Source organism: Danio rerio, chromosome 18, assembly GCF_049306965.1.
Source record: "Danio rerio strain Tuebingen ecotype United States chromosome 18, GRCz12tu, whole genome shotgun sequence".
Classification (NCBI taxonomy): Eukaryota; Metazoa; Chordata; class Actinopteri; order Cypriniformes; family Danionidae; genus Danio; species Danio rerio.
The window spans coordinates 23,656,667-23,672,404 of NC_133193.1; the positions used below are offsets into that span (position 1 = coordinate 23,656,667).

At 33.3% G+C, this 15,738-nt stretch overlaps 1 protein-coding gene across 9 annotated transcripts in view; it reads left to right on the forward strand.

The window, feature by feature from the left end:
- The window catches only part of ripor1 (RHO family interacting cell polarization regulator 1), a 144,871-nt gene that overhangs the window by 127,094 nt on the left and 2,039 nt on the right, over positions 1 to 15,738 (forward strand). For all 9 annotated transcript variants that reach the window (XM_009293580.5, XM_073929344.1, XM_009293579.5 and 6 more), the window contains 8 exons: positions 652 to 797; positions 1,589 to 1,751; positions 3,650 to 3,785; positions 3,931 to 4,092; positions 6,765 to 6,923; positions 8,853 to 9,049; positions 11,041 to 11,124; positions 11,316 to 11,406. In XM_009293580.5, the coding sequence (XP_009291855.1) occupies positions 652 to 797; positions 1,589 to 1,751; positions 3,650 to 3,785; positions 3,931 to 4,092; positions 6,765 to 6,923; positions 8,853 to 9,049; positions 11,041 to 11,124; positions 11,316 to 11,406 (1,138 nt within the window). The remainder of the gene's footprint in view (positions 1 to 651; positions 798 to 1,588; positions 1,752 to 3,649; positions 3,786 to 3,930; positions 4,093 to 6,764; positions 6,924 to 8,852; positions 9,050 to 11,040; positions 11,125 to 11,315; positions 11,407 to 15,738) is intronic.

Sequence of the window (15,738 nt, forward strand, 5' to 3'; positions counted from 1 at the left end):
GGAACAAAAATACTTGGGGAAAAAAATCATACTAAAATATTAAAAAATCGTACTGAAATATTTTAACAAACGGAGTAGATGCCTTGCTAAATCTTTTTAGCTTGGGTGGTAGATAGGTTTATTTTAGTAGGAGTGAGTGAGATATCTAATTCAAACCAACAGATAGAGTAACCTGAGATAAAATACATGCTAAATTTTAATTTATCTCGACAAAAGAAACTGACAGAGATCTATTGTGTTGTATTTTGAATTGATAATGTAAATGAAAACACGGCAAATAATTAATCAATCTCCACTTATACAGATGATGTTTAATAAAGTATATTGCGATTCTTTTACTCCAGAAAAATCACATTAAAAAAGCTAAGTGATATGATAATATGCTTAAATGTGTGTTTAACAAAATACTCTGCAGTCTACGTGTGTTTGTTACCTCATATTACAAATATATACTGCAAATGATCTTGTTCCTTGCTCACCCTGATCAACTTTTATTAATCTATTTTTCTGATGGGGTTTCTGTTTCATATTTTTGGTGTTGACTATTGATCTTGAAGTGTAAAATTTATCAAATGATCATGAGTGTTTCATTTGACATTATATGGAAGACTAAGGGAATGATAGATTACTGTTCTGTTTGTTTACCTGCAGACGCGGAGTCGCAGTCGCTCCTCCAGTGTCAGTTTGACAGTTGAAACGGCTCTGGAAAGCTTTGACTTCCTCAACACATCAGACCTGGAGGAAGAAGAAGAGGAGGAGGAGGAGGAAGATGGAGAGAAACAGAGTGTGACAGACAGGTCAGAACTGAAGAATCTGCTGTCAAGTGCTGTTTTTAATACTAGATCGGTCAGATGGATTATATACCTAAATCCACCAGCTGTTTTTATGCTTTTTATGCTTTCATATGGCGAAAAATATATGATGTCACTGTATTATACCACTGTCTTTCTAAAACATAATGTCTAGATACTGATACTCTGATACTGAGCACAAACTCAGGACACAACACTCACCCCTCATATTCATCATCACTCATGGTGTTTACTGCCTCTAATACCAGTGTCATGCCATTCATAAATTGCCACCTTTTATCCATTGTGACTCAAACTGATTACCACAATCTCTGGGTGAAAGAAGTTGCCTAGCAACATGGGAGCGCTGAAACATAAGCAGTGAACAAATGACAGGGGGACATAAAGGCATTGTATAAGAATATTTGACCTATTGCTGGAGCTTATAGGTACAGTTTATACATGATGTGTTTGTAGTCTGGTTTTATCCAAACTATTTTAAAAAGCAGGACTAAATTGTTGGTATTCTGTTATTTTTGGTTCTATTTTGGTAAAGGTCAGTGACTGGAGACAGAAAATCTGTTAACAAATAGCCATAGATATTTTCTACCCTGTGTTGATTCTAATCACGTTTAAACAACATTTCCAGTCAAAATAAATATCTTCTACGTGACTCTACTGCCACCTAGTGTCTTGAAGAGTAAATGCTAAATTTCTTTTTCTGTAAATATATTTTTGCGTTGCCCTATTGCTTTCCTTTCATCTGACATTTGTTTTGTTTGTGTGTGTTGTGATAGAAGCAGCACTAAGGAGCGTCCCGCAGCTGTGGAGAGTGCAGGAGAGGACGAGGGCTGTGAGGCCAGATGTTGGGACACTCCTTCTGGTCCTCTCAGTACAAATTGCCCAGCTCTAGATCACACCCTGCTGGTTCATCTCAAGTACTGCAGCTCACAGCTGCTGGTCAGTGTATTGTCGTTGTCTTGGAGTACTTCATAGACATTTGTTCTCACACGCATGTGTTAAAACATGAAATATTCAGAATGTGTCAAAAATTTTGTTCTTTTTCCATTTGTGTTAAATATGAAAATATGTTTTATTTTTGTAATTTGATGCAAAGATGATATAATACATACATAAATACATGTAAATGTTCATACGTTTTAAAAATATATAAATGTTAAAAACTTTCAAGGATTGCAAAAGAGAAGTGTTTCAGAATGGCAGTTTTCCTGAAGTTTTCTGCCAAAATAAAAGCTCTGTGGAACCAACTAAAATCATAAGCATTAGTTTAGTCATTTTACTTAGAAATATAAATGATAAAAATAGTTATGATTAATTTTACTGTTATTCTTAATACTACTAATAATAATACATTTTCTGAAGGTGTGGAAAAATGTAAATTGATATAATATAATATAATATAATATAATATAATATAATATAATATAATATAATATAATATAGGGTGATGTGGTGGCGCAGTGGTTAACACTGTTGCCTCAGAGCAAGAAGGTTTCTGGTTCGAGCCTCAGGTGGGTCAGTTGGCAGTTTCTGTGTGGAGTTTGCATGTTCTCCTCATGTTTATGTTGGTTTTCTCCGGGTGCCCCGGTTTCCCCCACAGTCCAAAGAATTTGCGCTATAGGTGAATTGGGAAAGCTAAAATTGTCCGTAGTATATGTGTGAAAGAAAGTGTATGGTTGTTTCCCAGTGATGGGTTGCAGCTGGAAGGGCATCTGCTGTGTAAAACATGCTGGATAAGTTGGCGGTTCATTCTGCCGTGGCAACCACAGATTAATTAAGAAACTAAGCCGAAAAGAAAACAATTGAATGAATAATATAATATAATATAATATATAAAGTTATTTTACAACATAGTAATATTTCAAGATATTGCTGTTTTACTATATTCTGTCTAAACTAATGCTATCTTACTGTATTAATTTTCAAAATATTTTTCAATTACATTAAACAGATTTGTAAAACATTATAACCTACCAATGAAGTATATTAGACAACATGTCACAATTTTAAAACCTTTTTAATATATTTTTTATTCAAGACATTTTGGTTACATCGTTTTTTTTCTTTTTATGTTAAAATGTGAAAATACATTATAGCCAACAAAAGTATTACTTAAAAAAATAGAAGTATTGCATACAATAATTATATAGAACAATGTCAAGTTAAATATAAAAAATACAAATCAAAGTAATAGTAATTCAAGCTTTTTACTTTTGTCGTGGGTTAGATATATTTTGCATGATCTAGATCTGGGGTCTAGAATCTTTTTTTCAGCAAAGAGCCATTTCAGATTTTTTTGGCAAATGCATTTTTTTAAAGAGCCGTTGGGGGTATATATAAAGCATCACATTGAGCAAGGCTCAATTAAGAAAGGATCATTTATAGATTTTTTTTTTTCACCATCAACACTCATGAATGTTGTTTGAATTTACATGCGCAAGGTTACCATAGAAATGTAAGTGACATGACTTTTATTGGTGTCATGATTCAAGTTACACCACAGCTCCGCACATGTGCATTGGTTGAAATGTTATTTTATTCTTTACTCATTTTGCTGTAAAATATATACAATATAAATTCATTTTAATTGGATTTTTAATAGGAAACAGATTTTTAGGGACAGTTTCAATTTTATATTAAAGGGAGACAGCTGGAGAGCCACATATTTTTGGTCAAAGAGCCACATGTGGCTCCCGAACTATAGGTTCCATACCCCTGAACTAGATAGTACTGCATTCTTCTGCATTGTTTTCATTAGATTGGATACTAATGTCTTGCGTTTCTTTTATCTGCCTGTTTACCCACATTCAGATATTGTCTTGTGCTCTTATTAACAGAGACTAGGCACCTTTGGGCCTCTGCGCTGTGGAGAAATGTATGCTCTAGACCGACTTCTCAGAGAAGCAAGAGTTCTGGAGCTCATACGGTGGGCCGTGAAGGACTCGAGGGGTGCAGACGTCCAACCAGAAGAAGGTGAGACCCTTTCATATCAAACCACTACATTATTTCAATCTTTATCTGTGGTGTTTCAGACATACCAGCACTCTTATTTCCTTGCAAATGTGCATATACTGTTTTCTCACAGTTCTTACATGAGATCATTGTTTTCCTGGTGCAGTTGTTCCTCAGTTAGATCAGTGTCAGGGGGCCGTGTTGCTGTGGCGTCAGTGTACGGATGGCTGCGGCGTCTACAGCTCCTCCGCTGAGGCCTTCTTACAGGCGCTCAGTGATGCTTACGCTAGCAGACTCCCTGAGAGAGGAGCCGGCTTCACTGATGCAGGTAAATGTGTGTGTGTGTCTGTGTGAATGCATGAACAAGCCCTAAAATGGGGGATTGATTTCTAGATTAAAAAGGCTCCACAATCCATTAATCAACATGAATTAAATCCTTACTCATAACTTCCTGTATTTCACCTCCTGGAGGTTTTTAATCTCCTGCTAGTCATTGATTTTGATGACACCGGGTGTAATTAAAAGCGTCTGCATTTCTGTAGACTAAATCATATTGTGGTTTAATGGCAGTGCTTAATCTATTATTGATTGATTTGCCAATAATCTTTGTAATTGTAATGGCAAATAATTTTCTTTATGTTCACAAGGAATATATTTTAATATGAAGACTGAAATTGAATAAAGTCAGAAAAAAATTGTCTTTTAGTTGCTTTAATTCTCTTGAGAATGACCAGTTTACTTACAGACGGCCTCTGTGAGCAAAAGATTCCCAAGGATGAACTCACAGGCATTTTTAAAGACAGTGTGCAAAGTTTTAGATAAGAATTTCTTTGCAGATTACAGATGGCTGTAATAGACCTTTGATTATAATGCATTTGATCTTTACTAACCTTAATCAATCATCAATATATAATTGTCAATCATCAATTTATGATCATCAATATTATAAAATGTCCATCACATAATCTTTACACCTCATCGATGGTCAGTTTAGCATGGATGTTAATATTGTTCTTAGTTTTACGGCAAATACAGATTTTGTGTTTTGAGTTTTACAATCACAGAACTATTGTGTTCTGGGTCTTAAATACTTAAAATGTCTTTTCATGTTAGGCAACTTCTAATACTCACTAAAATGCTTCAACAGTACTTTTTTATATATTAATTTTGGTTATAGTCCTTTTCTTTTTCTTTCATTTGTCTAATTTTTATAAATGCAATTGTGATAAGAATCTTATATTTCATTCATATTACTTTAAAACCTTAAATCTGGGTTGGTAAAACCTCTAGATAAATCTGTGTCGTGCCACTGTTCCACTGTGGACAGCATTATAAAATGTTTAATTATCTTATTAAAAAAATAATTAGCAATTATCTCACTCAATCTTGCAGGACCCTTGGTCAAGCGCTTCCGATGAATTGTATGCGGTTAAGGTCTGTTTTCTTTAAAAATCAGAGATCTCCTCTGCCTGATTGATATAAGGTATAAAGTGGGATCATTTAAGAAGCACTGCATTAAATTCCATTTCCCCCCGCCATGTCTTTAAAATATGAACATTTATTTTACTCCAGTATTTTTAATGGTGCTTCTGCACTCGCCAGCTGATCCTGACGGGCGTGTGCATGTAAACAGCTTTTCATCTCCTTTTACGCTTAAACAACAAAATGAATGTTGAAGTCGATTTAACTGATAGTATTTTAATTACATTACAACATTGATGCTGTAAAAGGAACTGTATAAAATTGAAAAAAGTCACAAGAACTGTTCACCGGTAGTATACCCTATATTGAAATGTTATCCATGTAAGGTACAAGTGAGGTAATAACTTCATTGCAATTTTAATAACTAATGAGTATGGCCAGACAGAATCTTTGCTATTTCTGTTTAGAATCGTCTAGCATAAAAATCTTTATTTTATGCAGAACTGATGCAAATTGATTTTGAAAATATAATAACTAAAAATGTAAACATGAAATAAAAACTAACTTTTTAACTTATTTAAGGTTTACAATACAAATACAATCCAGTTGTTTGGTAAACATAATAAGTCTCTCTTATGATATATCTGCTAAAAGACAGAAGATGTACAGTACAAAGTCTATTGTAAATAAATCATGTAAACATTTGCATAATAGTGAATAATAATGCTGAAATTAATATAAAAACCGAATAACTATATATTAACACACATTTACGTATAAAAATACATAGACTGTATGCACCTTGTAATAAGTAAACATTGAGCTTTTCACATATGCACAATAACAAAGGCTATTTACTCACTCACATGGACGCACACACAGGTTGTCCTCAGGGTCTTAAAAAGTCTTAAATCTCAAAAGCTCAATTTTAGGCCTTAAAAAGTGTTGTATGTCTTTTTTTTTTCTTTTTTTATCAGGTCTTAATTTTCCTTTGTTCCTTTGTCTATTAACACCCATACAATCACCAACAATCCATCTCAATAAAACTTTTTAACTTTTTATTAAATTTACAGTAACATTTGTTTAAAAGTTTTCCATTTATTTACTGCTGGAGATCCTGACCTGACCTAGATTTTTATTATTAACTTGTTATTATTGTATTATTAAATGTATTAAATTTTGATCCATTTTGATAGGGCAAGTGAAAATCTTTTCCAGCTGGGTTATTAAAAAAAAAAAAAACCTTAACATTAAGCCATGTAAGTCTGAAATGTAATTCATAATGGTCTTAAAATATCTTAAATTTAATTTGGTAAAATCTGCAGAAACCCTGCACAATGTGAACATCTGAGACAACGCTTTTGACATGTTCTATATTGATCATTAAATTTAGTTATTAAATGGTCAATCATTGATTCTTTTTAAAGTCCTACCCTTATATTTACAGAGAAACAACATTCTTTTGAGTGTTTTTGAGTGTTATTTGCACATCCTGACAGTGTGCCACATTATGCATTATTAAGGTTAACGATTAATTGGAAAGCTGTCATCCCTGCATTTAACCGTCTGTGTTGTTAGTTTTTCTGCGTCTGCTGGAGAGGATCCTGGAGAGGAAGCTGCCCAGGCGTGCAGGAGGCACATCCAAAGAGAGTCTCACCCTTTTCCAATTTTGGAGCTACCTGGAGGCAGAGGGAGTGAATGACTTGGACACACACATTCCTGAGCTGGCTGAAGAAGGTAGATAAGAGAGCCATAAAAAGAGGCATTTCATATGGACAGCAGTTTACGGCACAGTAACAAACAAGCAAGGAGTTTCTTATTTGCATCATAACATTGTATAAATGAATTTGTATACACAATTTTGCTTCTTAATTCTTGTACTTTTATTCATTCATTTGTTTATTTATTTTTAGTCATTGTAATTCCTTTGTCTTTTTATTTATTTTTAGACTTTTATCCAAAATTGGAATTTTTATTTGAGTTTTAATTCTTAACTATCATCGTCTTTTTTAATGTATTTGACACCTAATGGGATAGTGTTCCTTAAAATGAACATTTACTGACTATTTACTCTCTCCCAAGTGGTACCCTACCTTCCCTTTTTTTTCTTTTTGAACATAAAGAAAGATAAAAAAAAATGCTGCTATTGAGTACCATAAATTATAAAGACATAAATATAAAATAGGTTAAAGGTTTTTTAAACTGTACTAATATTTCACAGTATTTCCACAATATTTACTCTATTGGTCATAAAGTAAAAGTAGCTTAGGTAAGACACTAATAAAAGACTTACATTTTTCATTTGATAGATGTTTTAAACATTAGTATTCAAGTACTATTTAATCATAGATGTTATAATGTATTAATTCATGTAATGTATATTTATATGTATGTTCTTAAAAACGTTAAAAACTTTTATCTAAATTATAAAGATAATTATCATAAATAAAACACTTATATTGAAATTTAATACCCTTTCTTGCATGTATAAATAAACCAACATCATATTGACGTCAAACACTGACATTTATTTGTCAAGTATGTGTCAAAATCCAAAATCTGATAGATGTAATAGTGGTAACGTCCACACAATGCCAAGTTGTACCATCATTAGACGTTCATATTTTGTTGTTTTTAGATTGCGTTGGAAAGTGACCAAAGCAACGATTGCCTGAAGTTAGACATTGACGTCTGCCTGCTGTTGGGTTCTGACGTCAACCTGTTTTTCATTTCCAAACAAACTTTTCCTTCTGGGACATGTTGAGAAATCCTTTGAAAATGGGATCAAATGTGATTAACTGCAGCAAACAAAACCAAAAAACTAGAATACGATCACATCATCAGAAATGCAGAACTCCCACTGAAAATGGGCAAAGTCTGGTCACTTCTGTTTAGCAACTGCAGATTGTTGTGAAGTAGCTGTAATGGCCCATAAGCACAATGGACTAGGCGTTTCTCCTTAAACATTCATTTGCAACAGTGATTATGTAAAAGTAACATGGAGCATTGAGAACGCCCCTGTTATCACCTCTTTGTGGTTGTGGTTTCGTCCCCCACCTCCTGTTTTACTCTGCTGTGTATCTGTTTCATTAGTAGCTATGTGTCCATTGCTCTTCAAATTTACACAGATTGCGAATTGAAAAAAACAGCTGTATATCACAAACAAAAAATCTAATAAAATGGCACTTGCATGAGGTAGGTGCTTAGTATGAAAAATGATTTAGTAAAGATGCAATGGAAAGAAACATTAGAATGTCACATGTTTATTTTGTTAAGATTTGTCTTTTTTGTATGTGTGTTTTCTTCTGTAAACCAGGCCACTTGAAGAGATACAGCAGTTCTAATCTAAAAAAGTACATCTGAAAAGTCTAAATCCACAATTCCTCTGCAAAATTGTGTGGTATAACTTTCCATTCGTGACAGCTCCCAAGTATAAAGGGCTTTCTTTGCCATTAATAAAAATAATGGCTAATACCTCGACTGTAATATAAATAAACCTACCTATATCTGTCACCATGATTTGGGGATTTTTTTACTTGCATAGCACTCAGTTCATGTAAACACTCATTACATTTTAAAGCAACATTTAGAAATTTTGCAAAAGTTTTAAGCAATTTTTTTTATGTAAAAGTGTGTAATGTCGGTGTTCTCCTCTTGCTCCTGCAGTGTGGCTGGTTCAGTGTCTGCAGTCTGGTGATCAGGATGTTCTGATCAAGTGTTTGAAGAAGCCCCCGGAGTGCAGTCTGAAGAGAGAGGGTCTGCGGGCGGTCAGTCTGCTGCTCCGGGACCCGAGAGGGAAAGTGTGCAGCGCCGCCAGTTCCCTGCTGAGGAGTCTAGCAGACCAGACCCGGCACAGGGAGAGGGTAAGTGGAGCCGCTGACTCTTTCTTTTGGGTTTTTGCTGTGAACATTTTGATTGGTTTGCAAGGAAAAATTTCAGGACATTTCAAGTTTATGGTTATTTATTAATTACTAGTCCAAAGTCTTCAGCATTACTGTTTTCTACATTTTTAAATTATAATAAAAGTTTAGGGATACATTTGAGGAAATACTTTTCTAATAATCTATGTGATCAAGTGGGATTTCCATGATAATTAATTTTTTGTAAAGTGTGTCCAATATAAATATGTGTGCATATCAATCTATATAATTTATAACTTAATAAAAATGTTCGTTTAACAAAAAAAAACAAAAAAAATTAATGACTTGAAATGCACAAATATCTGAATTAAAGTGTAAAAGTAAACTTTTATTTCAGTTACAAATGTAGCATTTCTTGTTTTTATTTAGCTTCTTGAAATATTAATACATTATTATATTCTTATAATATGACTATAATATGACTGCTTTTACATTTCCTTATTATTATTTTTATTATTATTATTGGTATTATTATGATTAGTATTCATTCATTCATTTTCTTTTTGGCTTAGTATTGATTTGGGGTCGCCACAGTGGAATGAACCAACAACTTACCCAGCACATGTTTTACGCAGCGGATGCCCTTCCAGCTGTAACCCATCACTGGGAAATATTATTATTTACTATTATTATTATTATTGTTAATATTATTATTATTATTCAATAAGTTATAAGTTCAATAGTATTATTAAATTATATTTTCACAAATAAACATAAAACATGTTGATACTGTCTAAATTTCCATTATTAATGATGAACAGTTTTATTGATTCACAGAATAGTATACAGTATCTCTGTACAGAATCAAACCTTTACCATTAACAAACTAGTCCCTAACTTAGCCACTGTGGTCACAACTTGGCAATAATTAAATACGATTAAAACCTATGATATACAAAAGTCAGAAAGTAAATAATAAAAATAAAAAATTATAATAAATGACCCAAAAACCATTATAACATGTGCTTGATATGGGCTGTATCTTGTTGGATCCTGTTCCGGCAAATGTCAGATATCCAGTATTTATTTGAACTTATCCGGCATTAACTTTTGCGTGGTAAATACCTGCATGTGTGTGTGAGAGAGAGAGAAATATGAATGAGTTTGAGTGAAAAACAGAGAGCAAAGCTGTGTGGATCGCACACACATAAAGGTAATCACTTTCGACCAGTCAGCTTTCTTAAGTTTACAATCACTCTCATTGGTTGGTAATTATTGTTTCGCGTGCAGTGAACAGCGAAAAAAAAAATAATGGCATAGAGGCCTACATAAATAATATTTGCATTTGCAAAATGCCAGAGACAGTCAAGCATAGATTATTTTTTAAAACCAAGAGTAAATCTGATAATGTTCCTGATCGTGAGATCTCAAGAAGAAGAAACTGCACAAATAGATCAGGATAGCAGGAGACAGAAGCAAAGCGATCCCAAGTCAGCCAGAAACTGTGGGCTTCTCTTGAAGATTGGAGTAATTTTTGCTTGGCACATAATAGTGAACTGAATGTCAGTAGTGTTCATGAACTGGATATTGACGTTTCACATGACTTATGTTTGTAGCTACATGTTTGTTTGTTTGGGTTTTTTTCCCCATTGTTGACCCTTAACGTTATATTGCACAAAATAGTTAAAACTGTTCAGAATTTTTTTTCAATTAACCGCTTAGTAACGTCATGTTCCAGAAAAACTGAAATTATGTGGTGGACATCGGTCACGGGAACTTTTATTTTCTGTTTTTGTACCAGAAATGATCTATTTACAAATTAAGCACTGATTATAACCATGACATGCAAGTAAATATTGCCAAAATGTTAACAATGCAGCATCCTTAAAATGCAAAGCAATAGTTCTGATGCTTTTGTCAATCACATGGGAGTATGATTAAACCACTCAGTGTCTCTCGTTATTGCTCTCTCTCTCTCTCTTTCTCTCTGATAGGCGCTGGTGAGCTGTCTAGAGTTACTGGAGGATGAAAGCATTGAGACGCGAGTGTGTGGATGTAAAGCACTCGCATGTCTGAAGGTCAGCTCATGCATGTCTAAAAAGCACTCGCTCAGCATTTCTTCTTTCCCCACAACGTTCACCTATACACACACATGCATAACATCAAAGCGCGCTGGTTAGATGTGCAATCAGATTATATGCAGCAGCATCTCAGTGTGGCGGAGGACTTTAACCGAAGTGTCCTGCTTTTCTGTGTTTGTGCATCACAGGCCAAAGAGAGCATCGAGCAGCTGGTGTATCTGTGCCGGACAGATAAGGAGGATGTGAGAGATGCTGCCAAACAAGCCCTGCTAGTGCTAGGTAAGCAAGCAGTGGACTAAACAACAGGAAATTGACTTGAGAAGGAAAGATCAGAAATAGAAGTAAAAGAACGGAGATGCTGTGAATTGAACTAATGGAGTCAAAATGTGTTTCATCAGAGCAACTTTTTGTGAAATTCGCTGTTTGGATGTAAAATAGGTTGATGTTGTAATTTCTTCTATAGATGTGATGAGTTTTCAAAAATGGTCAGACTGAATTAAATCATGAAGAAAACAACTTCTGGGGAAAAAACAAGCCTTATTGAAAGATTTTGGCTTCGCATATGCAATACTTCTGTGAACACTTTTTCTGAATTTGTCCACATTTTTATTTATTTATACAGGGACAATGTGCAACATGACATGCTGTGCCAGAGTTAGCTATAAAGCTAATTTGCATATGTAGTCCCTGGGCAGCAAGTTGTAACAAATTTAACAATATTAAAAAATAGTACAAAATACACTTACAGTACAATATATACATCATAGTAAATAAAATGAAATCAAATCAGAATCAAATCAGTGGTTGCATATTTGATATTCTTTAAGCCAAATTATAAGAACAGTTTTAAAATGATTAAAAATTGTACTGTCTCTGAAATGCACTGCTATTTTATTCCATCTTTCTGCTGCCCTGACTGAAAAAACCTGATTGTTCAAAAGCAGTTCTCTTAACTTTAACTGCACAAATACCTCTAACCAATGATCTAGTCTGTCTTATATTCAAACAATCACACATTGTTTGAGAAATGGTGGTGCAAGATCATTAAATGTTTTATACCTTAAACGCACATCAGCATGTTAGTAATTTATCAAACCACATCAAAAGTTTCATTAAAAGATGAATTATATGAGAATAATTTTTATGAAAAATATTTTATCATGCATTTAAGAATGTATGTATTTATGTGTTTAAACGTTTTGCCAATATATATATATATATATATATATATATATATATATATATATATATATATATATATATATATATATATATATATATATATAAAATAAGATATAAAACGATAAAATGGTCATAAATAAATTATTCAATTTGTATATTTCATTCTCATGTTTTGAATCATCAATTCTGTTCTATAGTTTTTAGGGGCGTAACGATTTATCGTTGTACGATTTATTGCGATGCAAAAATGTCACAATATGCATCGTGGCGTTATGACGATTTGATTACGATATGACGTCCGTTTTCTCTTATTAGTTGTGCTGTTTGCACGTGAGCTACGTTCCACCTGCTGTCGCACGTGAGTTCAGATTGCAGCAGCAGTAATGTTAGCAGACCAAAATGAGTGGAGCTGAAATAGAGGATGGCCCATCCTCTCAAAATCAAACGTCTGGCAACATTTCGGTTGTACAGTCATTGCTTTAGACTCGTCCGCTTTTTGACACGCATACTGGGTCAAACATTCTAAGTTTTAAAGTCTTCACAGTGATTTACATACTTTGCACAGCGACAGGGATACCTCCTAATGGTGTTGAAAGAGTCACACACTGTATTTATAAGGTACAATTCACCCTAAAATATCATTCTGTCTTCATATAATGTTCCCGCCGCAAAATCACACATGACGTGAGCTGACCGTGAGCTGTTACTACAGAGGGCGGACTGATAGACGCGCGCGTATGGCAAGCCGTTTTAGCATTTAAACCTTTGTTCTGACTATCCATAAATATATTTAGAGATATCTCTAATTATATTTTGACTAGTCATAATTATAATTCGACTAGTCAGAATGACAATTAGAGATATCTGCAATTACAATTGTATTAGTACGAAATCAGATTGAAGATATCTGCAAATATATTATGACTAGTCATATTCCTCCATTGACTTCCATTGAAAAATTTTTGCAGATATCTCTAAATGAGTTTTGACTTGTCACAATTGTAATTAGAGATATCTCTAAATGAATTTAATTAAATATGAATTAAATACCTGGAAATGTGGATTTTTTTTGCACACACAAAAAAATGCAAGTGACCAAGCAAAGCCTTAAGCTCTTACTGTTAAATTCAATTGAATAGAAAGCTTATTTTTTTTGCACCTTTACTTAAATTGTTCCTTAATTTTGTCTCTGTCATTTCAATTATATTTTTAAGAAGTTTTTAAATTGTTTTATTTTCCAGAGACAGGCCTGTTTAATTTATTTTCCTAAAGAAGGTTCAGTTTAACAAGTTGAAACAAAAGAAATACATAAAAAATAGTTTACTTGGTAAAATTTGCATTTCAGTTTACTTTTCAATTTTTATTCCAAATATCGTAATACATATCAAATCGTGAACAATATATCGTGATACACATCGTATCGTGAGCTGAGTGTATGGTTATACCCCTAATAGTTTTTGATCATATTTTTGACTGTTTAATTTATTTTTAAATTTAAATATTTTTACATTTTAAATGTGATCCTTGACCTCAGTAGCTATGTTTCCATCTACCTATTTTTATCCGCATTTTTTATATGCACATAAAAAATGTTAATGGAAGCGCAAAGATGCGCATAAATTTTGAAAATGTGCATAAAAAACCTTTGCGCAAAAGAGTAGGATAAACTTTTTATTCGATAAGAAAAGATGCGCACAAACTATGATAGAAACACTTTTACCGCACAAACTCCAGCATGCGCATTAAAAAAAGGTCATGTGATTTTGTTATTAGAGATCATGTGATGACAAATGTGTGTGAATGGACAAACCAGTTGGCTGAGCACATTATAAAAAATCTGAAATGTTGTTTTGGTCACTCTAAAACGCTTTACCATTTAAGTATTAGTGTAATTATATTATTAATGACCTCCAGTGAGTGTCTGCGTCTGACACCTTCAAATGCTTCTCCTACTGCAGCAAATTCAGTTTTTATTGTTGATATTTGGCGCCAGTTAACCAGGAAATGACGATTTTGTTCGCTTTACCTCATTGGATGGAAACACAGCTTTATTCGCACATCTTTTATGTGATAATCCAGTTTTGCGCATAAAGTTCATTCGCATTTTTGGATACAAACATATTGTGGCACATTGTATGTGTAAAAATTTTAGATTTTGTTTTATAAAAAAACTAAAATAATTATAATTTGAAGTAAAGATCATGTTCTGTAATATTTTTCTACATTTCTTAATGTAAATATATTAATACCAAGTATTTGATTAGTAATGTGCAATTCTTGGAATTAAGCACTTAATTTAAACACTTTTAAAGGAGATTTTCTCAATTTTTTTAAATCAAATATTGTCCTATCCTAATAAAGTAATAAAAAATCATCCAGGATTACAAATTGTTATAATAAATTTATTTGAGTATAAATTTAACATAATATATGAATCCTAATGCGCAAGGGCGCATTAGGTAGTGTTGTCGCCTCACAGCGAGAAGGTCGCTGGTTCGAGTCTCGGCTGGGTCAGTTGGTGTTTCTGTGTGTAGTTTGCATGTTCTCCCTGCGTTTGCGTGGGTTTCCTCCGGGTGCTCTGGTTTCCCCCACAGTCCAAAGACATGTGGTACAGGTGAATTGGGTAGGGTAAACTGTCTGTAATGTACAGTATGAGTGTAAATGAGTGTGTATGGATGTTTCCCAGAGATGGGTTGCAGCTGGAAGGGCATCGGCTGCATAAAAATATATGCTGGATAAGTTGCCGGTTCATTCTACTGTGTCAACCTCAGATTAATAAAGGGACTAAGCTGAAAAGAAAATTAATGGATGAAAACAAGCATATTTTCATTTTTTTTTTTCTAAACTTATCACATTATTTATAAAGCTAAAATAACTTTAAATATACATTTGTGGAAAAACACTTTGCTGTAAAATAGTTTGGTAAGCATTTTGACAAAAATGTTAGGACTTATTTTGTAGCAACAAAAAGTGGTTATGATCACCATCTGACAAGCTAATCCAGCTTAAAATAGTGCTTAAAATGTCACTAAAATGCAGTATTTAAACCTTAAAATTTAATAGAAAATGAGGTGAATAACTGCAAAAAGGGCCACTTTTTTAGAAACAAGAACCACCCCTTTCAATAGGCTGGCAACCAGCCAGGTAATCATGTCAATTACAATAAAAACACATTTATCAAGTACATTTATTGTTATGCAATCAATAACATACATGACCGTACAAACAAGTGGACCAACCTCAGGTGTTGTTTAGTCTCAGCGGGTGACAATATTGTGTTCTCCTTAACACATGAAATATAAACGTTGCTTTATTAAACAAATCATGCTATTTCCTATTTTTTTCCTACAACAGTAATTAACAATATTGAACTCAAACTCCTGTCTCTTTATTATTTAATAGTAATAATGTAGAGCTTAACTTTTTGAA